Here is a 25,845-nt window from a genome sequence, read left to right on the forward strand (position 1 = left end):
TCTCATACATGTCCATATCCTCATATTCTCATACATGTCCATATCCTCATATTCTCATACATGTCCATATCCTCAGATTCTCATACATGTCCATATCCTCAGATTCTCATACATGTCCATATTCTTGTTTGCAATGTATGTTGGAAATTTATTTTTTATTAAAAATAGTAACAGTGAAAAATCATATTGTTGTCTGAAATGAGAGAAATGATTGACTCAAGGGACACATCCAAGAACTAGCCCAGAGTACAAATCGTTTAAATGCTTGCAGAGTGACAAGATCTTAAATTGTTGTTGTTGTTGTGCCTTAGAGTAATTTCCAACTTATGGCAACCCTATCACTGGCAAGTTTCTTCAGAGGGGTTTTTTGCCATTGCCTTCCCCTGAGGCTGAGAGAGTGTGGTTTAATGCAAAAACTGGGGAGGGGGAAGGAAGAGGGCCTGAAGGAAGCCTTTAGTCCTCCAGAGGACAGACAAGAGGCGGAGGGGTGCATTCCTAGAGAGGACGGAAGTGGAGGGGTGGGGCAAAGGGGTGTGCCTTCCGGGGTTCCCCATCCCCTTCTTCTTGACACTTGAGCCTTCTTCTTCTTTGGGGCTTGGTCCCTGGAGGGGCTTCCTTTGCTAAGAGCCCCCTTTGCGGCTTCTCTCTGCTCTGCCTCTCTTCCCTTCTCATTGAAACTGGGTGAGTCTCCCTCCAGAAGGCGGCATGCAGCAACAAGAATGAGCTCCCCATGGATCCAAGCCCAGGGGACACTTTGGGAAGCCCACCCCAAGTGGAGGCTAGACCCCCCCCCGCCCTCCAAGGCAGGGACAAGAGAGAGAAAGGGAGGAAGGGTTTGGGTAAAGGAGCTAGCAAAGGGCAAGCTGGAGAGCCTCCCCACTAGCTATAGTTCAAGGTTGGTCTTGGACTGCAGCTCCCAGCATCCCTGGCCATGCATGGGCCTCTGGGGTTGGGGAGCATCGGAATTGGAGCTAATTTCAGCATTAAAGAGAGATTAAGGCGCATTTAAAGCATCTCACAAATAAAGCGGAAATGGCAAGTAATTGCACAAATGATTATCACATGCGATTGTGCAAATGAAGTGCATTGTTGCTGAAATCCCGAAAGTAAAAAAGATGCACGTTAATGCTTCTTTGTGACCACTTTAATGGCAGGTTTTGTGCAACATTCTGTGAAATCGTTTTGTGCAATTGCACGATTTTTCCAGGATATTCACGGAATAAACTCCCGATCTTCTTCATGTGATAAACTCCTATGTCTCAGGAATGGTACCCTTGTGGATCAGGGTGTGGGGAAAGCTGCAAAGTGCAAAAGCAATAGCGGGGATAAGCTGGGGAAGGGTTTTGGAAAGCAGCCTGGTTAGAGTGCTAGCGTGGAACATGGAAGATCCAGATTCCAGATCCTAATGAACTATGAAACTCCTCTCATGCCATTAGGCCTTTGGCCTGACCTGTTTCACAGGGTGGTATTAAGGGAAAGGGGGGGGGGGGAGAGAAAAGGGTCCTATATTTCAGAGGAAGGACCCGGTGAAACCACCTCTGAGGATTCCTTACCTAAGAAAACCCTAGGAAATGTATAGGTTGCAATATGTCGACAGGCTGTTTGAAGGCACATGCACTCACGCTCACATTCAACACAGCTAGGATAGAGACAGAACAAGTTACTGTAGTAAAGAAAGAAGGACTGAAAAAGAGCTGAAACTTTAGAGCTAGTGTTGAGGTCTGGGGAATAGGTTTAAAAGTCTGTGGTTGGATGAGATCTGAGATCTGATGCAGGCAATTCTATATATCTGGCTGCTGCCGCACTGCAACAATAATACTGCTTGACACCACTTTAGCTGCCATGATCCAATGCTATGGAATTCTGGGATTTGTAGTTTGGTGAGATATTTAGCATTCCCTGCCAGAGCTCTGGTGCCCTCAACAAATTACAAATCCCAGAGTTCTGTAGCATTGAGCCATGGGCATTGAAGTGGTGTCAGACAGCTTTATTTCTGCAGTGTGGAAGCAGTTTTCCCATCCATCCATCCATCCATCCAAATTATCAATCAATCAATCCTTAAAAATGCCTTTTCTCTAGTGTGTTCAGTAGCATATCCATGCTTTTTCCTATTTTATTTCCAGGGCCACCTTTTAAGGTACCACAGAGTAAAAGATACTAACTGGCTGAGGGTCTGTATGCGAGTTCCATGGCTTGGTAGAGACCTTAATCTTGAACTGCCAGTTACCAGTCCAGTATTTTGTCCATAGCAACACATTGCCTCTGAAAATTCATCCCGATACTACAGGAATAAGACTCCATGGATATTCTATTTCAAAAGAATCCACTCCTTGATAAATGTCCCTCAGACATCTCATACCATTGATGAGTAAGGGATGCATATTATTATTATTATTATTATTATTATTATTATTATTATTATTGCCAGTGTGGTGTAGTGGTTTAAGTGTTGGACTACAAATCTGGAGACCAGGGTTCAATTCCCAGCTCAGCCATGAAACCCACTGGGTGACCTTGGGCAAGTCACTCCCTCTCAGCCTCAAGGGAAGGCAATGGCAAAACCTCTCAACAAATCTTGCCAAGAAAACGCCAGAATAAGTTAGCCTTAGGGATGCTACAAATCAGAAATGACTTGAAGACACATAATAACACAACATTGTTGTTGTTATTAATTTGTAGGATTTGTAGGGGAAAGAACCAAGCCAAAACATTTACAGCCATAATAGAACCAAATAGAAAGTTTAAAAAGGCAAAAGAAGAAGAAGAAGGTGAGAGGGAGGGGGAAATAAATAGTAAATGCCAGCAGTGGTACTTTATAAGGATGTCTTCATATTAGGGAGACGTGTCTCAGTTATTCACTAAAACTGAAATCACTGAGGTACCTTTGCTAGAGGAGGGGGAGACAGCAGTGGAAGGGGTTGGTTTGAATCTCCTGTTTCTGGATGTTCTGGACATCGCAAAACAATCTACATGTTGATTTAAAAGCCTTTCTTTGAGAGAATGCACAGGGATCTTGTAGCACATTTGAGACTGTGTGAAATAAGTTGTCGCATGAGCTTTTGTACAACTTCTTTTGCACAGTTAGTCCCAAAGGTGCTACAAGATCCCTTTGCATGTTGATCTTCCAGACTAGCACAGGTATGCCTCTGACTTCTTTGAAAGTGTTGCTGATATTGACCCTTATTTCCAATCCAGGCCTCCTCACTATGTTGGATGGGTTTTGCTTCATGAAATAATCTGATGGAGAAGGCACAATCACCTTTGGCTGTACTGGAGGCTGCTTTTGAGCCCAGAGTGAAGATGGAAGAGTTAAACCCATATGGCATTCAAAAAGGAGATGACCCAGATGTCATGTGTTGTGATGGAAGTGAGGAATTCTGGGGGAAAACAGTGCAGAATGTCCTGGGTAAGGAGACATTCAGCTCAGAGGTTCACCGACAACACTTCAGGCAGCTCCACTACCAGGAGGCTGAGAGGCCACGAGAGGTTTGGAGCCAACTCCATGATCTGTGTTGCCGGTGGCTGAAGCCAGAAGTACACACAAAAGCTCAGATCCTGGACCTGGTGATCTTGGAGCAGTTCCTGGCTGTCCTTCCCCCAGAGATGGAGAGCTGGGTCAGGGAATGTGAGCCAGAGACCAGTTCCCAGGCATTGGCCATGGCAGAAGGTTTTTTGCTGAATCAGTCAGAGGAGAAGAAGCAGGACATTGATGATCTTAAGACCCAGGAGGTCCCATCAGACATCAGTCAAAAGATCAAGCAGGAGGCCAGCGGAGAGGCCACCAGGCTGGGTAAAGATTCATGATAGCAAAAATTCTCTTGAAGTTCTCCTAAAACAAGTGATCTGATTTTATTATCCTCTGAATGTTGTTGTTGTTACAGTGGACCCTTGCATTACGTGGGGGGATCTGTTCCGGACACACACACACCCCGCATAAGGCAAATTTCGCCTATGCTCGAGCCCCATTCATTTGAATGGAGCTCATGTGCGGTGCGGTGACATGCGCATGCCCCATTCATCTGAATGGGAGATGCTGCCCTTTGCGCCCCGCATGCTCCCTGCAGCTTGAGTGCATGTGCTCAAAGCCGCGTATAGTGCGGCCACGTATAACGCGGACGCGCTGTATTGTGTGCCTCTAAGTTGTTTCTGACTTATGGCAAGCCTAAGGCAAACCTGTCATGGAGTTTTCTTGGCAAGGTTTGTTCATAGGGGGTCGCCTTTGCCTTTGTCTAAGGCTGAGAGAGTGTGACTTGACTAAAGTTACACAGCAGGTTTACATGGCTGAGCAAGGAATTGAACCCTGGTTCCCAAAGTCATAGTTCATAGTCCATGTTGGCTCTCTTTCCCTGAATGCTGGTCTTTAATTATTTTTTTAAATGAAAGAGATTTTCATTTCTAGAAGAGTTCATAATCTATTTGTCTTTAAGGTGCCAGTAAAAATGATGCCTTAGAGTCATCCTGAGTGAAAAAATGACTTCGAGGAACATAATAACAACAACATTAGCATTAAGTTGAGCTAAATGACCTTTAACTGTTTCTTAGAACTTTTTGGTTACAATAAAAAAACAAAAGATAACAAAAAAAAACCCATAAGGAATTAGCCCAGCTTTGCTAGGTTGGTGTTGATGATTTTGGTTATGATTTTAATGAGATAGTGACTCTTTGGTCAGATGTGTGGGGTTTTATACCATGAACGAGAATCACTGTATAAAATATAGATGAAGGCTGCAATATCATTGAAGGAAAGCTTTTGTGAATCAGCATCCCAGTCCCTTGTGATATCCAAATTTTGTCTATAAAAAGATGTGGCTTAGTGGCATAGCACACTAGTCGTTGTTTTGCTTCTCTGCTTTCCGAAACATTTCCTCAGTTATTCATTATGTCTTCTCTTTCTTTTTGATCACCAAAAGTGTCTTCTTGCATTCCTCCTTGTTTACATTCCTGGTTTCTGATCATAGTTCTTCTGGTTCCCAGCCAATTATGCTTAATAGCACAAATCTGTTTCTTGCATTGTCTGTACATTCTGTTGATATATTGTTCAGATCGTATTTTGATATGATTATTGCCTTTGCTTTCTTCTTCAGCTGTACTCTAATTCTGGATATGTACCACACACATGGTCTAGTTTGGGCTGCAAGAATAGAGCTTCTCCATTCTCTGTTTCCAATGATACAGTGTATCTGATTTTTGTACTGACCATCTGGTGATGTCCATGTTTGTAGACTCCTTGCAAGTATTTGCATTGACTACATTGCACATGGTTACACATGCCAAAGATCTCCAGGACAGACACTATCTCATTAAAATCATAACCAAAATCATCAAAACACCTCTGCTAGTGACCCACCTTCTTAGCTTCTGTATTCTGCAGTGTTTTCTCTCCCTTCCCTTGAGAATCCCTAGTGATAGTGCATATTGTGTGTGTATAAACTCTAAATCACTTTGGGACAACTGTAATTTAGAAATCGGGGGGGGGGGGAATTAAGAAATGAATCCTCCTTTGATTTTTTTAATTTAATTTTTGTTTTGTTTTGTTTTTTGGTATCTCATGGGAGATGGACCAAGAATGCTGGAAGGATGTTGTTCATCTCTCCTTGATGCAGTGGAAACAGCTTCTGTGCAGCTGGATCAGGTAAGCTGGATTTGGGATAGGCAGGGGATCTCTACTGTCCAGTGTGCGCTTCACTTCTTCTGAAAGCACCTTCCTCTTGTCCTCTGCTTCAGCCTATGTTTGCTACTATGAAGTCTTGGAAGGCCTGGCTTGTCCAAAGAAAGTCCCTACTTGCTTCCATAAGGGTTAGATAAGGGTGGGCAAAATGCAGTCTGTGGGCTACATGCAGCCCCCTAGGGTCATTTGTGTGACTTCCCAGAGTCTCCTCAAGGGTCAAAAGAATTTGTTTTGCTTTGAAATGACCTCTTAGGGGTTTGGAGGACATTTCCACCATGTTTGGAGCCTCTCTGCTGCCCCAGGGGTCAAAACAATTTTGCACACCCACTCCCATTTTTGCCTCAAAATGCCTGCAAAACATGCTCCCATATCCCCTAGAAGGCATTTGGGGCCCCAAAAATGACTTATTTTTTATTTTATTTTTATGGGTGCAGGTTTAGTAGAGTTGTGTGGGCATCAAAGGGCTCCTGGAAAGCTAATGTGGCCCCCTCATCTTCTACAATCCCCCATCCTGGTTTTAGATGCTGCCTGAAAAAGCTGGACATGTCTGAACCTTCCCTTGGGTAGCTTAAATGTACACTGGGATTTTGCTTAGGAGTGGATGAAGCATTATTTATGAGCAGAAAAATGTTTTCTTCTTTCAGGTGGCTTTTGAGGATGTTTTTGTGTGTTTCACGGAGGAGGAGTGGACCCTACTGGATCCAGACCAAAGGGCCCTCCACAGGGAAGTCATGGAGGAGAATTATGAGGTGATAGCCTCTGTCGGTAAGGGTCTCTTTGGCTCTTGATTGTAACTGTTTTCGCTTTCAATCTTGCCATGTAGTTTAGGGCCCTGAGCTGTCTTCTTCCAGCTTTGGTAGGAAGCCATGATTTACTAGAATAATGCCTATGAATATGGATATCTGTTTATTTAAAATATTAATATATTGTCTCTCAACCCACCAGGCTCCAGGCCCCACTGGCAATATATAATAATAAAAATGTTTAAAACCCTAAATACTCAAAAATCACAGAAGGAGAACATTTTTCTAAATCAAGGGTCGGCAACCCCCGGCCCGTGGGCCAGATCTGGCCCAGCAAGGTGGCAGGACCGGTCCTGCTGCCGCCGCTGCCATTAAGGCCGCCACCACTTAGGCTAATGTGGGCGGCTGGCCGCCAACCTACCTCCTCCTCCTCCTCCCCAGCACTGCCCTCCTCCACCTGGGCAGCGCTGGCTTCCTCCTCCTCCCCAGCGCTGCCCTCCTCCTCCTGGGCAGCGCTGCTGCTGCCTGCAACAGGGCTTTCCCGCCCGCGTGTGGGGCTAGGATGGAGGAGCTTGTCCCCTTTGGCCAGCCGGCCATTGGCCAGCTGGCCAAAGGGGATGGGATCCTCTTTCCTTGCGTGCGTGCACGCACAGGCCCCATTTCCGCACCCGCACGCAGAGCTTCCCAAGGAGCCTTTGCACGGAGGAGGAGGAGGAGGAGGTGGTGGTGGTGGAATGGTGAGTCATTTCAGGTCTGCCTTGGGTTTTTTTTTAAAATTAATTTTTAAAAATATAAAATACTTATTTTTGTTTTTTTATTTCATTATTTTTATTATTGCTTTTTATTTTACTTCATTATTTTTCATTATTGCTTTTTATTTTACTTCATTGTTTTTATTATTGCTTTTTATTTTATTTCATTATTTTTATTATTGCTTTTTATTTTATTTCATTAATTTTATTATTAAATATATACACCCCTGCCTTGTTTTTTATTTTATTTTTCATTATTTTTTATTATTAAATATATACAAGTGCATTTTCTGTGTATTTATGGTGCTTTGAATGCTAACAATCTGCCTTTCTTGGACAATTATAGTGATGATGATGATATTGATATCAACAAACCTCTGAGGCACAGCCAATGTAACTTGCTGTGATTTTTACAAACTCATGCGCAGTGAAGAAAAACCCCAGTCCCTTGACCAAGTACACACTTCTGAGAAGAACAGTTGAATCTGAGGGCAAATCATTTCTTGTGAGACCACCTTGACATGTTCAATATGCATAGCCATGTGAACCTTTCTGTCATCTGTCTAGGAATAATGCCCAAATGTCCTCCATTTTGACCATGCCTAAGAAACATGCATTTATATTAACGTTTTTTAAAAATCATCAATTTTTTTCGCATGTCCTACATTTGAAAATGTCATCCTATATTATTTAATTATTTAATTGTTTATTTTTTGGCTTTGGCTCACTTGTCTGAGGGACAGCAACCTGGTCCCCGGCTCAAAAAGGTTGCCTACCCCTGTTCTAAATTGTTCATAGAAATTTTGCTGATCATAAGTTTAAAAATAAAATAGTAACATAAAAAATGGAGCTCCTGTTTCCAGGTCTTAATGCAAGAGTTAACCCAATACTGGCATTCCATAAATTCCTGTTGGTACTCTGGGAGACTATGGTTTGAATCCTGACTCGACCAAACACTGTGTGACTTTGGGCAAGTCACTCTTTCTCAGCCCCAGGGGAAGGTAATGGCAAACCCCCTCTGAAGAAACCTGCCAAGAAAACCCCATGATAGATTCATCATAGGGTTGACATAAGTCAGAAATGACTTGAAGATGCAAAACAACAAATATGCCATTTACTGTAGAAAAGGGAAAATTCTTGCCTTCTATATGTTTTTGGACTGGAACTACTATCACCACTTACTATTGGCTTTCCTGACAAGGATTGCTGGGGGTGGCATCATCCAACAATATATGGAGGGCACAACTTCCCCCCCCCTCAGCTGGTGCAATTTCCTTCCTCTCTTTCCTATCTGATGCTTCATCCTCTCTTCTGTTTCTTTTTCATTAGGTCCTTTCCTTTTTTTAATGTCATCTACAAGAAGAATTAATTGTGCTTGTTTGTTCATTTTGTGCATCCCTCCTTTCTTGACAGATCATAATAGGTGGGAGACTGAGGATGGAGAAGAACCATGCAGAGCACAGTTGGAAAGGGCCAAATATACAGAGGAGGAAGAGAGGAACACGGGAACAGAAATAAAAGATGAACAGAAGAGGAACCAATTGCCTACTTTTTGTGGTGCTGACGTCTGGGAAATTCCAATACAAGAAGGAACAGACAAAAGCAAAGACAACAGTAAGTGTCTTATCTCTGGGGATGGCTTCTTTTGGACTTCTGGCCTTGATGTTCACATCACAGACATCACAGAAGAAAACCCAAATCAGCGGGGAGAGAGCTTCAAGTGGAACATACACCTTCCTAACAATGAAAGAATGGAGACAGGAGAGAAAGTATATACATGCCAGGAAACAGGAAGAACCTTGACTGCGAAGGCAATCCTCACTGAGTATGAAATGAATCATAAAGGAGAGAAGCCCTATAAATGCTTGGAATGTGGGATGAGCTTCAGTTACAAATCATCTTTCAAAACACACAAGGTTGTCCATACATTAGAGAAACCTTATAAATGCCTGGAGTGTGGAAAAAGCTTCCATTCAAGACCACACCTCAACAGACACCAGCTTATTCATACTGGAGAGAAACCATATACATGCTTGGAATGTGGAAAATGCTTTAATCAGAGGAGATACCTCAAAGCACATCAGATGAATCACATGGGAGAGAAACCGTATCAGTGTCTGGAGTGTGGGAAAAGCTTCAGTTACAAATCATTCAAAACACACCAGGTTGTTCATACATTAGAAAAACCTCATAAATGCCTGGAGTGTGGAAAATCCTTCCACTGGAGATCACACCTAGATAGACACCAGCGTATTCATACTGGAGAGAAACCATATCAGTGCCTGGAGTGTGGGAAAGGCTTCATTGATAAGAGAGGCCTCACTACACATCAAATGAATCACACTGGAGAGAGACCATATACTTGCCCGGAGTGTGGAAAGGGCTTTACTCACAAATCAGTCCTGAAAACACACCAAATGACACATACACCAAGAGTAATCATAGAAATGCCTGGAGTCTGAGAAGAGCTTCAATCAGAGCTCAGTAGTAAACTCCATTACAAGTGGTGGTTGTTATTATTATGAAATAAACATAGGAGAAACTATTAATGAATAGGAAACCAGTGTAATGTCCACATGGATTGCCTCCAGTATAGACTATTTTTAAATATATATATTTTACACATATTTGGGGGAAGAATGTGGTTGGTTCAGTTCATTGCTGAATGCTTCACTGGTTCATGTGATACAGCCATGCTCTGTGATGTCTTCTTTTTGGTTTGTAATTTATCTATTTGTATTCCATTTGTTCTAAAACTGTCATTGACATTTGAAAATGCCCTTTTACACCTGTGGTATACTCAGACAAGAGTCCCTCAAGGCTTTGTGTATGAGGAGACATGTCTCCTTTGTTTTCAAGGATAGATATCCTTTATTTTGTAGACAAAGTACTAGATCCCTTTCTCTTTTTCTGGGTACATCCTTCTGTCTTCTGAAATTTGGCCTTCATACATTGATCTCCAAGCCAAAGCCTTGATTAGCCTTGTTCTTCCATTATGAACTGACTAAATTTCTCATTCTTTTATGTTGCTTGTGTCCCATAATTCTCCTATATTCCCATATCCTCACCTTTGTTTGTTCTGAGGTTGGATGTTTTTAAAATAAAAAAATAACAGTGAGAGAGTGAACTATTGCCTGCAATGTAGAGGGAAGAAAACAGCCAGATGACAGACAACCTGCTCACTGTGCAGTGCACTTGAAATGTTTTCAGAGTGGCAAGCCCTTTAGCAATGGATTAAATAGTTAATGCCCAGTAAGGATTGCAGAACTGAAGAAAACAGGAGAGAGCACTGGACTGAAATCGCAAATGAGAAATATTCCACTTAACATTAGGAAGTACATCCACCAAAACATTAGGAAGTAACGTACAGCTACTAGAAAACCTGTTCTGAGAGTGGAATAGACTGTCTTGGAGGATGGTTGACTCTACCTTTTAAACAGGTTGGATGGGCCTCTTCCAGGAGTTCTTTAGCTGTGTACAGTCATCCCTCTTCACAGATTCAACCATCCATGACTTGGGGAAAAAATTAATCCAAAAAGAAAACCTTGATTTTGTCATTTTAGATAAGGGACAACATTTTATTACTCTGTTGTATATAACAGGATGAACATCCGTAGATTTGGGTATCCATGTGGACCTGGAACCAAACCCCAGCAAATACCAAGGGACCACTATTCCTGTATGGCAGGGGTAACTTGATGGCTTTTATGACTCCTTCCAACTCTTAAGATTCTGTGATTCTAAGAGAGAGGCAAGAGAGCATCACTGAGAGATGGAGCTCATGGGCTGGAATGGCAGAGAACAATGACTGGTAAGGTATAAGTGTGTGGTACATGCTAGATTCACTTTAGTACTTTCACTGAGAAAAGAACAAGAGAAGGATGAAAAGAGAGATCCAAAAATGTCACCCTCACATCCAGATACAGTACGCAGTTAGAAAACACAGTCATTATGTACATAAATCCTTCTGATTCAGTGTGTGTATTCTCATAGGCATGAGCCCTTGAATTTCAGACCCTGTGTTTCAGAGATCTCAGGGAGACTGTCCTTATTTTCTGAACAATGGGATTTCTAACCCCACCTCCAGGGATGATGGTCACACAGTATTTATATCTGCCTTTTTCTATGAAAGGAGGCTCATTCTCTGAAGGAATACTTGTTTTTCTCTAGTTTGGTCAACTGATTTGAGGGTTTGGTCAACCCTCAAATCCCAAAAAATCCTTTTTTATTTCTGAATTTATGCATTAGCAGCATTATTGATGTTTTGTCACTGCCCATTCTACCCAAGACTAATATTTTTAAGATGAGTATCCCCTTGGTTTCTGTTTCTAATCTCTTGCCTATTTTGTGACATTTGACTAACTAGCTGAAATGTTCCTAGGGTTTCCTGACTGTTATTTTAAAGTGTAGATTGTATAGCCACCATTTTAATTGCACTAAAGAGAGTTTTTGACAGTCCATGGGGTCTTGTCTCTTTGTAATCTCTGCTCCTTTGAGACAGGAATATCTCGGACAGCCTTCTTCCATTTTCCTGTTTCTAATTCCATGAGTCTTAACCACTGTGCCTTTTTCTATCCCTTTTAAAAACGGGCCCCTTTTTTGTGTTTTTTGGAAGCCCCATATTTGGAATTTTGATGTGAACATCTTCTCTTTTGACAACACACAGAGCTTTTTAAATAATCATTAATGCTTATAACATTCAATCATACATCTCTTATGTGCCATCAAGTCAACTTACAGCAACCCTATGAATGGGAGATCTCCACAGGCGCCAGCCATCAACTGCCCTGCTCAGGTCTTACAAACACGGGGCTGTGGCTTTTTGATTGAATCAAATACCTGCAATGGGATCGACATGTCTTTGCCCCTGTTGAATTAAACATTCCCAAATGTTTTCAATCACCTAGTCTCAAAATGTGGGGAAAAAAGACTGCACAGATGCAGGGTTTGTTGTTATGTGCCTTCAAGGTATTTCCACCTTATGGTGACCTTAAGGTAAACCTGTCATGTGGTTTTCTGGGGCTGAGAGTGTGACTTGCCCACGATCACCCAGTGGGTTTCCATGGCTAAGTGGGGAATCAAACCCTGATCCCCAGAGTTGTAGTCCAATGCTCAAGTCACTACAGTTGGCCTTCAACATTTGCGGCTTTGATTATTCACAGATTTGATTGATGCGTTCTCTCTAGAAATCTCTAGGTCTTCTAGTGTGACTCTGTTGTCAACTTCTGCCATCCTGTGGGAGGGTGACCAAATGTCCTCCTTTTCCAGGACAAGTCTTGCCAAGAAAATCCCATGATATGGTTGCCAAGTATTTTGAAAAGGGGAGACTCCACCTTTAGCTGCAGTTTGTAGTTGTTGTTGTGTGCCTTCAAGTGATTTCTGACTTATGGCGGCCCCAAGGTGAAGCTATGGATGTGTTCAGAAGAGTTTCACATTGCCAGCCCCTGAGGCTGAGAGGGTGTGACTTGCCCAAGGCCACCCAGTGGGTTTCATGGCCAATTTGGGAATTGAGTTGGCAATTATAACCCAGCACTCAAACCACTATGCCAGGCTGAAAGATGGTTGTTGCTATGTGCCTTCAATTCCTTGTGGCGACCCTAGGGCCACAGGGTTTTCTTGGCAGGATTCTTCAGAGGGGCTTTCCTATTGCCATCCTGAGGCTGAGAGAGTGTGACTTTGCCCTTGGTATGTCTTCATGTCATTTCTGACTTATGGGGACCCTCTCAGGAAGGTTTTATTGGCAAGATTCTTCAGAGGAGGTGTCCTATATCCCTATATATCCCATCCTCTGAGGCTGAGTGACTTCAAGCCAGGAGAGCTCTGGAGTCCTCCAGAGGGAGAGACGAGAACAGGAGGGGAGGATTCCTAGATAAGGAGGAAGTGGGGGTGAAAGGGGGCGGGACTTCCGGGCCAAAGACTCCTGGGGGCCCTCTCTCCCTCCCTCTCTATGGCCATGTGAGTGTCTCCTCTCTTTGATCCCTGGAGGGAGGGGCGAAGGAGTGGAGGAGCCCAGGGGAGACTTAAAGGCAGAGGAGCCCCAGGGAGGAGCAGAAGTTGGCCCCCTCCTGGTTCCTGGGAGTGGGCAGAGTCTGGTGAGTTGGCCCTCCTTTCCCCCCTCCTGGGCATTGGGGCTCAGGGGGAACCATAGGGGAATACTTGCCCATAGGGAAACATTGGTGAATCCCTGGCTATAGGGAAACATTGGAGAATACTTGCCTATAGGGATACATTGGGGAACATTTGCCTATAGAGAAACATAGGAGAATATATGCACATAGGAATATATTGGAGAATACTTGCCTATAGGGAACCATAGGGGAATACTTGCCTATAGGGCAATATTGGGGAATATTTGCCCAATCATTGGAGAATACTTGGTGTAGGCAAGTATTTTCTAATGATCTTCTATGGGCAAGTATGGTTCTCTGTGGGCAAGTACTTGTTTTAGTATGTCCCAGTTTAGGGGACCCAGAGAATAACTCCCCTGGTTGGCTCTCCCTTTCTGGGGACCATTCAAGATGGTCATGGGGATGATGATGATAATGATGAGCTAGAACCTGGGTGACCAGGTGTCCCCATAACCACAGAAGAGGACAAGGCGACATAAAATGGAGGACATTAAAGGAAAAATTAAGGACATGGACATAGGAAATATAAAAGAAGCTCCACTCATATAAATGTAATTCCATGCTTCGTGGTTGTGCTCAAAATGGAGGACATTTGGGGGAATCCCTCCTGGAAAGAAAGTTCCCTTGGAGGGTGAAAGAGTCCTCTTCTTTCGAGGTTTTAAAACTGAGGCTGGGTGGCCATTTGTCAGGGAAGGACAAGGTTCATGTATCTGATCAATCCTCGCTTTTGTTGCTGATTATAAATTCTTGACTGGTGCTATTTAAAATACAAAAACAATACTGGACTCTGGACAGAAAAGATGAAGGGCCACGAGGGACTGCACTGAGGTCAAGCGCAGAGACCAGCCAGCTGTGCTCAAAGCTGCTTTTGTTAGGGAAATTGCCAGTTAGTATGTGGAAAGAGTCTCCATATTGTGGCGGAAGGTTGTGTCATGTAGAGCTGTGTGTACGCATATGAATAACTGGAGGAAAACTGTGGTTTCCTGGACTCAAGATCAAAATTCAAAAAGAGGCCAAGAAGGACCCAAAGCAAGATTGATCAGGGGAAGAAATTTTGGGGGTCTTTCTCCAATGTGTTTGAATATTGGATTACAACTCTGTAGACAGGGTTCGATTCCCAGCCTGGCTATAAAACCCATTGGGTGACCTTGGTCAAGTCACACTCTCTCAGCTTCAGGGGAAAGCGATGGCAAACCTCCTTGAACAAATCTTGCCATGAAAACCCCTTGCTAGGTCGGTCATAAGCTGGAAATGACTTAAAGTCACACAGCAACAACAACTATAAATAGGTAGCATTTCATTTTCTCCCAGTGTGGGATCCAAAGCAACTCACAAAATAATAATAATAATAATAATAATAATAATAATAATAATAATAATATTTTTATTTGTATACTGCTTTTCCTTCAGATTAAAGCGGTTCACAACATACAAGCTAAATGTCACATGCTATAGCACAAAGTAATACAATACTTCAACAGTGACATCAGCGATCTCATACAATTCAACAAAATTCCTCAAAAACAATGTACAAAGCAGTCAAAGCCATCAGTTGAGGCCTGTTGTTGCTGGCCTGCCTCTCTCCCCCCCAAGATGGTGGTCGGAAGGAGTTTAAAACCAGTATTTAGAGAGATCTTGTAGCACCTTTGAGACTAACTGAAAGAAAGAAGTTGGCAGCATGAACTTTCACAGACTAAAGTCTGGGGAAGTAGACTTAAGGCTGTGAAAAGCTCCTGCTGCCAACTTCTTCATTTCAGTTAGTCTCAAAGGTGCTACAAAAGCTCTCTACATGCTGATTCTACAGACTAACATCTTTGAGTTCAAGCCAAATGCTCTTAAAACAATGGGTTAAAAGCAAATTAAGTAAAACTACCACATTAAATACGTTGATTTAAAACTGGGAAAAGAAGAGTTAAAATGTAATAAGCAGCAATAAAAGCATAGCACACCACCAACTGGAATGCCTTCTGCAAGGGCCTGGCAAAAGCCTGGGGAAATATGAAGGTCTGAAAGAAAGAGGATAGGGCCAACCTAACCTCCCATGGAAGGGAATTTCATAATCTGGCGGCAGGCACCAGGAAGGCTATCTCTTGTATTTTCACCCACTGTATGTACAGTGATGTGGGACAAAGAGAAAGCCTTCCCCTCAGGATCTTAAAATTCAGGTAGGTTCATATTGGGAAATACAAGATCTATGAAGTGGTTCATCTGCAAAACTGCCAATGGCTTCCACATATGCTCAGCCATGTTCCCAATAGATGTTTTCATTGTATGCCTTTAGGATATTTCCAACTTATGGCAACCTTAAGATGAACCTGACTTGGGGTTTCTCTGGCAAGATTTGTTGGAGGTGAGGTGCTGTTGCCTTCTTCTAAACCTGTGAAAGTGGGAGTCACTCAAAGTAGCCTGGTGGTAACCTAAATGTTGTAACCGAAATATTATGGTTCCAACTTAACGACAACCCAAAGATGAGCCTATCATTGGGTTTTCTTGGCAAGATTTGTTCAAAAGGGCTTTGTTACTGCCTTCCTCTGAGGCTGAGAGAGTGTGACTTGCCCAGGGTCACCCGATAGGTTTTCAAGACCAAGCTGGGAATTGAACCACACTGGCTGAATACACAAAACAGTTACAATTTGTAATTAACTAGAGCAACAAATATTCAAATGGAAATAAACAACAGCACAACGAAATATCGTAGTGTTGGCCTTATTGAACAGTTTGTTTTTGGCTTGAAATTACGTTTCCTCTCATCTTGAGGCAAGTCAATTCCTGTAGTGGTGTACAGTTCAGTGGTTCGTGAAACTTCGCTTCTCTAGATGTTTTGGATTACAGCTCCCAGAATTCCTGAATGTTGGTCAAGTGGACTGGAGCTTCTGGAAGTGGAAGTCTGCAACATTTGGAGGGCAAAAGTTTGGGTACCACTGGTTGTAATTTCTTCATTTCATGTTTCATTTATGTTGTCCAAAAACTCAATAGGTGTGGAGGAAATTTGTAGAACAATGAATCTCTGCAGACAGCCAGGTTAAAAAGATGTCATACTAATATGCATCTGTCCATGGTTCCAGTGTCTTTGTACATTTTCAGGTTGTGAGTCAGGTTTTCAGATAATGTAGCTCTCCAGACATTTGTCACCATCCTTGAAAAGAGAGACCTTTCAAGTGGTGCTATCACTGAGCGATTTCAAAGCTAACTGCTGTTGCAAAAAATGCAAAATCAAATTTCTGAATTACAGCAGACCCACTGTATCAGAGGGGAAGCTATCAGTGGACTCAAGCATCTGCAAATTGCTTCACCCCATTATTGTCAATGCCGGTGTATGCCTGCTACTACAGGCATGCACATCGCTGCCCAGTGACTCTAATAGGGCTTGAACCTACATATTTTTTCTCATCTGAGAGGGCTCTGGAACCGAACCCCCACGAATGGATTGGGCATCTTTATCACCGTAAGGCCACAGTCTTACTAAGAGAGCCAGCATGGTGTAGTGGTTTGAGTGCTGTACTATGAACCTGGAGACCAGGGTTTGTGTCTTCCGCTCTGCCATGGAAACCAACTCTGTGAGCTTGGGCAAGTCACACGTTCAGTAATAGGCAAAGGCAAGCCCCACCTCTGAACAAATCTTGGCAAGAAAATCCCATGTTGGGATCGCATAAGTTGGAAGTTGATACAGAACAACAAGACTACAGTGACTCCCCAAATGCATCCAAATATTGTTAAGAGAGTAGGGCTACAATGGAGTTCCCCCTTTAAAAAAATATCCAGACATACATAAGAACAGTATTTTTCTTGGGAACTCTCACACCCTTAAATGAAAAGAAAGCAATTTCCCTCTGCTTTTGGGTTTCACTATTGAATAAACAAAGAAGGATGGGAAGGGAAGAGAAAACTGGGAGGGACCCCAGAATTCTTAGTTGTGCTCCACGTTTTCTATAAAACAACCAGATTCAGCAGCGTCTCAGTTGATTCCTAATTAATTCAAAGCCATTTCAAACTACACTCATCCCTCCATATTTGTGGTTTTGATATGTGGATTTGATTATTCACGGATTTGTTTAATATGTTATCTCTAGGAATATCTAGGTCCTCAGTGCAACTCTATGGTCAACTTTAACTAAAAGTTGCACTGAAAGACCTAGAGATTCCTAGAGAGAATATTCAACTAGGCATTTATAGCTCTTCCAGCACTTCTATGGTCAGTGCCTATCGGACGTTGACCACAGAGTTGCCTTGGAGGACCTAGAGATTCTTAGAGAGGTGTCCTCTCAGGTAAAACATGCTGGTTTTGTTTACGTTTTTTCCATATTAATGGAGATCTTGTGCCCCTAACCCTAGAGAATAAGGAGGGACAAGTGTAGTTTACATTTATGGAGTAGGGTGCATGGAGGCAGAGAGCCAGCATGGTGTAGTGGTTTGAGTGTTGGACTATGACCCGGAGACCAGGCTTTGATTCCTCACTTAATCAAGAAACCCACTGGATGACCTTAGACAAGTCACATGTTCTCAGCCGCAGGGGAAGGCAATGGCAAACCTCATCTGAACAAATCTTGCCAAGAAAGATTATATAGGCTTACATTAGGGTCACCATAAGTCGGAAATGACTTGAAGGCACACAACACACATACATACGCATGAAGGCAGAAAGCAGAGTGGAACAGTGAAGGAGACTGGTTTCCTGAGGACCTTTTTGATAAGTGGCCTTTGTCTTATTTCCAGAGAAAAGAACTTGGAAGTGGATTGTAAATTAGCACAATCTTTCTTAGGAATGTTAAAAAAACCTGTTCATTTAAAGATTTTACCCAATAACCAGGGCTTTATCTCTCACTGTGTTTTGTAGCCTTTGCTTCATGACATAATCCGATGGAGAAAGGAAGAGGTTCTTCAGCCCTGTTGGAGTCCAGATTGAAGATGGAGGACCTAAACACATCCAGTCCTGAAGGAGAAAGAGGGGCCAATACAATCTGGGCTGGAAGAAGTGAGGAATCCTGGGAAAAGAAAATGCAAAATGTCCTGGATGAAAAGATGTTCAGCTCAGATGCTCAGTGCCAACGCTTTCGGACGTTCTGTTATCACGAGGCTGAGGGTCCCCGAGAGGTTTGCCACAGACTCCATGCTCTCTGCCATCAGTGGCTGAAGCCAGAGCAACATACAAGAATTCAGATGCTAGACCTGGTGATCCTGGACCAGTTCCTGGCCGTCCTTCCCCCAGAGATGGCCAGCTGGGTCCGGGAATGTGGGGCAGAGACCAGTTCCCAAGCAGTGGCCCTGGCTGAAGGTTTCCTCCTGAGCCAGGAGGCAGAGAAAAAAGAGGAAGAGCAGCAGGACAGTGTTATTCTTAAGGCCCAAGAGGTCCCATCAGACACCAGTCATAGGTTGCTGTTCAAATGGATCAAGGTGGAGGACAGTGATGGGACTGCTTCACTGGGTAAGGATTCATTATGCACTTTTAGCTTGGCCTTGAATATCCCTAAAATAACGTGGTCTGCATGTATGGTCCCCTGAATGCTTGTCATAGTGGTTGTTGTTTTATTCAGTAGGTTTAGAATTTGTACATCCCAGACTCCATCAAAGTTTGTGCCAAACAATACCTAGTTTGATTAATTAAAAGCACCTATATATATACACACACCACCATCACCATCACGACTAATGGGAGAGATTCATCACGTAGTGTGTTTTCTTTTCTTTGGCACCCAATTTATAGAAGTCCCTTGAAATCCGAATTAGCATTGATTTCTGTGAGGTGCCAAGTTAAAACATAATTTTAGTGAAGCTTTTGTGGTCTAAATGTTTTGATAAACTATTTTGGTCCAGTCTCTTGTGTTAACTTGGTCATCTGTTTAATATATTTTAATCCTATTTAAGGCCCTTAACAGACTGGCAAGAAACACCGGCGTGAGGGCAGAGTGGGGGCATGGTGACCGCATGCTACCCACCCCAATGCTGGCATTATGCCAGCATCATGCTGTGTAGCCCACCATAAGGTGAGCAGTGTCATGTGCATCTCTGCCACAATGACAGCTGTGGCAGCAGCTATGGTGCCCTTTTTTATTTAAAGAAGTTTTTTTAAAAAAGGAAAATTTAGAAGCAGAGGTAGAAATAGCATGGAAAGAATAAGGGATACCTTTCTACCACCACATAAAAGGGGAACAGCTACACATGTTCCAACAAACTTTTTGTTCAAAACTAACAATATGCACATGTGAAATGAAACAACCAGGTCAGGGAAGTCCTGTATAAATAACAAAAACATTTTCAGCATTTTCTAAAACTTGTTTGAAGCATTGGTCCAAAACGCATCCTTTTCCTTTCACCAGACTTTGCTTTTTGTATGGTTTCCATTTTGGTGGACAAACCTATAGATCTGTGCTTTTTGAACTTGTTGGGGATAGCTGGTGAGGGAGTCTTATCAGCTTTCCCCCTTTTCTCTCTGGTTTTTTTGATCACACATGCTCAGTACAGGATTGAGAGGGCAGCTGCTGTTTACTTGCCTTTTGTAGGTATGCATACAAAGCTACAGTAGAAGTGGCTAGAGTAGAATCCCACTTTGCCAGCTGAGGTTTAAAGGGACTGTTTACTGCAGAAATTTTGCTGCAAGGGCCTGTTTTTCTCATCCTTATTTCACCATTGTCCAAATGCTGATGCTGCTAAAAAACATCCAGGTAGACAGTGAACAAGGAGGACAAGGAGGGATGAGCACTGAGCAGGCATAAAAAGACTTTGTTAAAAGGAGTTTCTTTGTCTGAGGCTTTGATAACAAAGATATACTTGTTGTTGTGTGCTTTCAAGTCGTTTTCAACTTATGACTACCCTTAGGCAAACCTATCATTGAGTTTTCTTGGCAAGATTTGTTCAGATGAGATTTGCCATCGCTTTCTCCTTAGACTGAGAGCATGTGACTTGTCCAGGGTCATCCATTGGGTTTATAGGTGAGCTGGAAATCAATCCCTGGTTTCCAGAGTCTTGGTCGAAAACTGACCCTCTTAGATATGCTTGTACTTTGGTTAAAAAATGAACTTGCAAAAATAATAATGAAATTAATTGTTCTCTGCCCCCCCCCCCAATCTTACAGATGACCCAAGGATGCCAGAACAATGCAGTAATTCATCTCTTCTTCTTGATGAAGTGGAGTCGGTTTCTGTGGAAACAGATCAGGTAAAATGATTGAAATTGTGATGAGCTGGGAACAGGCCAGGGGTTCTTTGCTATTGGTTGCACACTTCACACAGCCAAACAGCATCTTTCTTTTGTCTTTTACTTTTGCCCAAGTTTCCTACTAACCTCTCCCCCCCTCAATGTTACCCTGTCCAGCTGTCTAATTGTGAGAAGGGCAGTCCTGCAGCGAGTCCAGGCTATTTTTACTTTGATGTGAATGTAAAAGACTCACCATTTGCTATAGATCTTTCTATAGGATCCGGCGCATTTGTTTACATGTGTGTCCCACTGTGCTATCCTGCCACAAACAGTGTGCGTCATTTCTCTGAGGTCAGAACGAGGCAGCCATGTGGTCATTGCTGCATGCCTTGTTTCTGCTCTCAGAGGAAGTGACCTGTTGTGGCAGCTGGCACAGCAGGATGCTATGTAGTCATAGAATCAGAGCATTGGAAGAAACCAAAAGGGCCATCCAGTGTAACCCCCTGCCATGCAGGAACTCACAGTCAAAGCATTCCTGACAGATGGCCATCCAGCCTCTGTTTAAAGACCTCCAAGGAAGGAGACCCCATTACATTCTGAGGGAGTGTGCTCCACTGTCAAACAGCTCTTACTGTCAGGAGGTTCCTCCTAATCTGTCATTCTGGAACATGCAAGGAATGGTTGGGGGGGGGGGAGTGAGGGCGGCTTGAGGACCAGACTATTCCAGGGGCAGTCTGGAGTATTCTGGCCAGTGTAGACCCATCTGCAGAGTGCCACTCTTGAAGGGCCAGATATTTTATTAAGACCTGCACTTGCTTCTGTTTAATGGTTCTTTTAAATGCTGCATAAACAGGTTGGGTATATTTCCAAAAATCCGGGTCTTCTGTTTGAACCTTTGCTGGGTCAACTTAAGGGTACATTGCATGTCTGTGTACCTGTGGCAGAAACATCTATATATCAAGAATTCTTATCTTCTTTCAGGTGGCCTTTGAGGAGGTGTCTGTACATTTTAGTGAGGAGGAGTGGGCCCTACTGGATCCCAGCCAAAGGGCTTTGCACACAGAGGTCATGGAGAAGAATTACGGGATGGTGGCCTCTCTCAGTAAGGATTCTCTGGCTCTTGGTTGATGAAATCAGTTTTGTCATTCCCATATCTTTTTGCAGTCTTGGTATATACTTTAGGGCACTGGATTGTCATTGTCCAGCCTTGCCGATTTCTGGGCAGGGTGGAAAGATGAGTTTTTTGACCACCTTTTTACAAGGATACTGCCTTTGAAAGTGGAGCTTGTAACTTGAGGTGCATCTACCCTGTAGAAATAAGGCAGTTTGATACCACTTTAACTACATGAATCCATCCTACAGAATCCTGGTTTTGTAGTTTGAAGTCACAGGCCTACATTTTGTTACATTTGTTTCTCAGTTAAGCTGGTACGGAGGAATATCCATGTAGCCAGTGGCCATTCCTCTTTTTTTGGTCACATGGGTTCTGAACCTTTATGACTTTAAAGGAATGGTCTCTGCCTACATAGATATTCCTTTATACCAGCTTAACTGAGAACAACTGTAACAACATTTTCACAAAATGTAGGCCTGTGATTCCAACATCGTCACTTTTTTCCCTTATTTTTTTTTCTCCTGTTTGATTTTTAACACCTTTGCCTGATGAAGAGGTTGGTATTGCTTTGAAAGCTTGCATCATATATTTTGTGCATTTTGGGTGGACCCATAAAGGTGTTGCAGTTTTGTGAATTTATAAAGATGTTGAACAAATGTGGACTCCTTCCAACTCAATGGCAAGATCTCTTCCTTTTTCCTGGGTCTTCTTTTCATTACAATTGTGTCACTTGTGCTTGTTTATGTACTCCTTCCCTTCTTTCTTGCCCTCTTACCAGTTGTCTCTCTTCTTTGCAGATAATGGTGGATGGGAGGGTGAGAATGGAGAAGCACCATGCCAAGTGCCATTGGAAAGAGATAGAGATGCAGAGGAGGAAGAGTGGAATGAAAGAAAAGATGCAAAAGAGAAGGGTAATCAGTTGCTTCCTTCTCACAGTGCTGACATCAGGGAAATGCCAATTAATGAAGAAAGAGAAAAAGACAAAGAGAGCAGTAAGTGTCTTATTTATGAGAATGACTTCCATTGGACTTCCAGGATGAATGTTCATGCTACAAATGAAACAGAGGAATATTCCCATCAATGTCCTGAGTGGGGAGAGAGCTTAAGATGGAATGTACCCCTTGCTAACCATCAAAGGATGCCTACAGAGGAGAACACATATATTTGCCAGGAGAACCTTGGAAGAACCTTGACTGGGAAGACAAACTTTGTTACACATCAAATAGATCAGACAGGAGAAAAACCGTATCAGTGCCTGGAATGTGGGATTACTTTCCGTTACAAATCGGCTTTCAAAAAACATTACGTGATTCATACACTGGAGAAACCGTATCAGTGTCTGGAGTGTGGAAAAAGCTTTCGTTGGGGACCGCATTTGAAAAGACACCAATTTATCCACACAGGTGAGAAACCATACCCATGCCTGGAATGTGGGAAATGCTTCAATCAGAAGAGATACCTCACAGAACATAAAAAGCTTCATATTGGAGAGAAACCCTATAAATGTCCCAAGTGTGGAAAATGCTTCTACTGGCTATCACAGCTTAACAGACACCAACTTGTTCACACAGAAGAGAAGCCCTATGAATGCCTGGAGTGTGGGAAAGGCTTTATTGAGAAGAGAAACCTTATTACCCATCAAATGAATCACACCGGAGAGAGACCATATATCTGTCTGGAGTGTGGAAAGAGCTATACTCACAAATCAGTCCTCAGACGGCACCAAATGATTCACACATTAAGAACAGCCACAGAAATGCCTTCAATATTAGATCAGCTTCAATCAGAGATTAAAGCTGAACAGACATCATAATAATTCACGCAGAGGAGAAATAACACATAGTTCTTGTTTTTATGACAAACATAACAAGTTGTGCTAAGTGAAGAATAATTTATCTGCTCATGTGATGTAGCTGTGCTCTTCCCCCACCCCTTTATTTTATTCTTCTTCTTGCTGGCTTACTCCTTATCTGTTCTGTTGTTCTTCTAGAAAATTCAGTGACATTTGCAAACTTCTTTCTATACCAACAATGTAGACCAACGCATCCTAAGGTAACTGATGTGAGAGGCTGACATTCCCCTCTGCCCCAATATGCCAAGAATGGGCAACATATATGTCCCCATAGTCTATAACTGTTTAATTTGTTCCTGGAATCTTGCCAGTGACTGGCAGCCAGTCCACCACTAATGTAGACATTAATAGATGACCCACGGATCCTTCAGGGTCTCAAGTTTGAAGAGAGATGTCCTCCACATTTGGAAAGTGAAATACAGTGGGCCTTTCCTATCCACTGGGGTTCCAAGACCCCTTGTAGATACCAAAATCTGTAGATGCCCAAGTCCATTAGATACAATGGCATAGTAAAATGGTGCTCCATATATAAAATCGCAAAATCAAGGTTTGTTTTGGATTATTATTTTTAAAAAATATTTTCAAGTTCTGGATGGTTTAATCAGTGGATGTAGAATCTGTGGATACAGAGGGCTGACTGTATACAATGACTTTATTCTACCTGTCACCACCACCCCGTATTTAAATATTCAACCTACACATATCATTGCATGGTAGAATTTGTAAGGAAGCAAAGACAAATTTGGGTGGCAAGGAAGAACTACTAAGAGATGAGGCTCATGGGCTAGAATGACAGAGGAATGGGATGGTTGCAGTTGGAGAGTGTATGCACATATGTATCTTAGAGGAAGAGAGGGATGATGCTGAAAGAGTGGGCACGCTATGGATGCTGAAAGAGTGGGCATGCCTTCTGTCCTTATTCCTCTCTCATATTCAAAGCCTTGGGCAAATTCTTTGTCACCAATTTGCCATCTTGCAACATGGCCATTTTGTGAGTGGCTGCACTTACGATGGCAGCGATTTTGTGTATGGTGTCCTGTGACAGCCATTTTTTGACAGCACTTTTGCCATTTCCTTCACATTCCAAAACTGCCTTCTTTGGTCACTTTTGTGACCAAAGTTGGAAAGACTTTTAGGGTGACAGAAAGCCTTCACTCTCATGAAAGATACCCTACAAGGGGAAATATACCTGTGTAAAATGGTGAATAGAGCTAGCATGGTTTAATGGTTTGAGTGTTGGACTATGACTCTAGAGACCAGGGTTCAGATCCCTGCTTGGTCTTGAAAAACCATTGGATGTCCATGGGCAAGTCACATGCTCTCAGCCTCAGAGGAAGGTGAAGGGAAACTCCTCTTAAGAAATCTTGCCAAGAAATCCCGATAATAGCAATACCTTAGGGTTGCCATAAGTTGGAAACATCTTGAAGGCAATAAAATAATAAATAATTGACTGTTCTTTAGTTGACCAAGTGGAAGGAGTTTGAATACTTTTCAGATTGCTGGACTTCAAGCCGTAAATACAGACCATCCAAAGGACAGAGGATTCACTTCAATGCCGTAGAGTTAATTTAGAAATTAATAAAGGAAATATGTGGGGGGAGAGAAAGAGATCCAAATATATCACTCTCACATCCTGATACAGTGCGCCCTTTCCTTACGTGGGGAATCCGTTCCAGACACACACACACACACACACACCCCGCGTAAGGAAAAAAACATGTATGCTGGAGCCCCATTAGAAGTAATGGGACTTGTGCCCACGGCGCGCCCCATTACTTTTTCCAGGCATGCCAAGGTTTCTTCCGGCGCAGGCTTCCAGCATATGCTGGAAGCCTCTTATGGAGTGCCCATATATAATGCAAGTGCACTGTACTTTAAGCAATTGTAAGCAATAAGCAGTGCTTGGAAGCCCATATGGCCTAAATCCAGTTGCTAGTCCCAACTGGAAAAGGGCTGTTGAATCAATTGTTGAACAGAATGTCAACATATATATAAATCCTACTGATCCCATGTCTGGTCTTATCGGGACAAGCACTTGAATTTCCAAGGTCTCAGGGAGACAGTCCGTATTAACTGAATGGCAGGATTTTTAAGCCCACCTCTGGAGATGATGATCATGTAGTATTTCTATCTGCCTTTTCTGAGGGACTGTTTTTCTCTAGTTTGGCAAGATGACCTTACCTCTACCTGCAAACTTCTCCCATCCCGCCACCCAATTTTGCTGATGGTACCCTATACATTTTAATTCTGTATTCCTGCTTTGCTTATTCACTTCCCTAGCTATCTGGATACGACACTATTCAAAACTCATAGCCTGTTGGTTTTCTAATCTCTTGCCGATATTGTGACATAGGACTCACTAGCCAAACACTTCTTGGTGCTGCCTAAGTGTTATTTTTTACATGTAATTTGTATATGTTAGTTTTCATTGCATTAAAGGATAGTTTTTTGACAGTC

General features: G+C 42.7%; 2 protein-coding genes across 5 annotated transcripts in view; both read left to right on the top strand.

The window, feature by feature from the left end:
• The window catches only part of LOC121924264 (zinc finger protein with KRAB and SCAN domains 7-like), a 12,676-nt gene extending 1,062 nt beyond the window's left edge, over positions 1 to 11,614 (top strand). For 2 of the 4 annotated variants that reach the window (XM_042455570.1, XM_042455571.1), the window contains exons 2-5: positions 3,196 to 3,790; positions 5,556 to 5,632; positions 6,313 to 6,433; positions 8,577 to 11,614. In XM_042455570.1, coding sequence (XP_042311504.1) covers positions 3,241 to 3,790; positions 5,556 to 5,632; positions 6,313 to 6,433; positions 8,577 to 9,625 — 1,797 coding nt within the window. In that variant the 5' untranslated portion in view covers positions 3,196 to 3,240 and the 3' untranslated portion in view covers positions 9,626 to 11,614. Of the gene's footprint in view, positions 1 to 523; positions 682 to 2,087; positions 2,369 to 3,195; positions 3,791 to 5,555; positions 5,633 to 6,312; positions 6,434 to 8,576 lie in introns of those variants that run through there. The other 2 variants (XM_042455569.1, XM_042455572.1) reach the window with 2 other exon arrangements.
• A 1,505-nt stretch (positions 11,615 to 13,119) lies between these two features.
• On the top strand, positions 13,120 to 25,845 carry LOC121924267 (zinc finger protein with KRAB and SCAN domains 7-like). Its single transcript, XM_042455576.1, has 5 exons — positions 13,120 to 13,255; positions 18,126 to 18,713; positions 20,361 to 20,443; positions 21,404 to 21,524; positions 22,334 to 25,845. The coding sequence occupies exons 2-5, from the start codon at positions 18,149 to 18,151 to the stop codon at positions 23,347 to 23,349; spliced, it is 1,785 nt and encodes a 594-aa protein (XP_042311510.1). The 5' UTR covers positions 13,120 to 13,255; positions 18,126 to 18,148; the 3' UTR covers positions 23,350 to 25,845.

This window comes from Sceloporus undulatus, chromosome 2 (assembly GCF_019175285.1).
Source record: "Sceloporus undulatus isolate JIND9_A2432 ecotype Alabama chromosome 2, SceUnd_v1.1, whole genome shotgun sequence".
NCBI lineage: Eukaryota > Metazoa > Chordata > Lepidosauria > Squamata > Phrynosomatidae > Sceloporus > Sceloporus undulatus.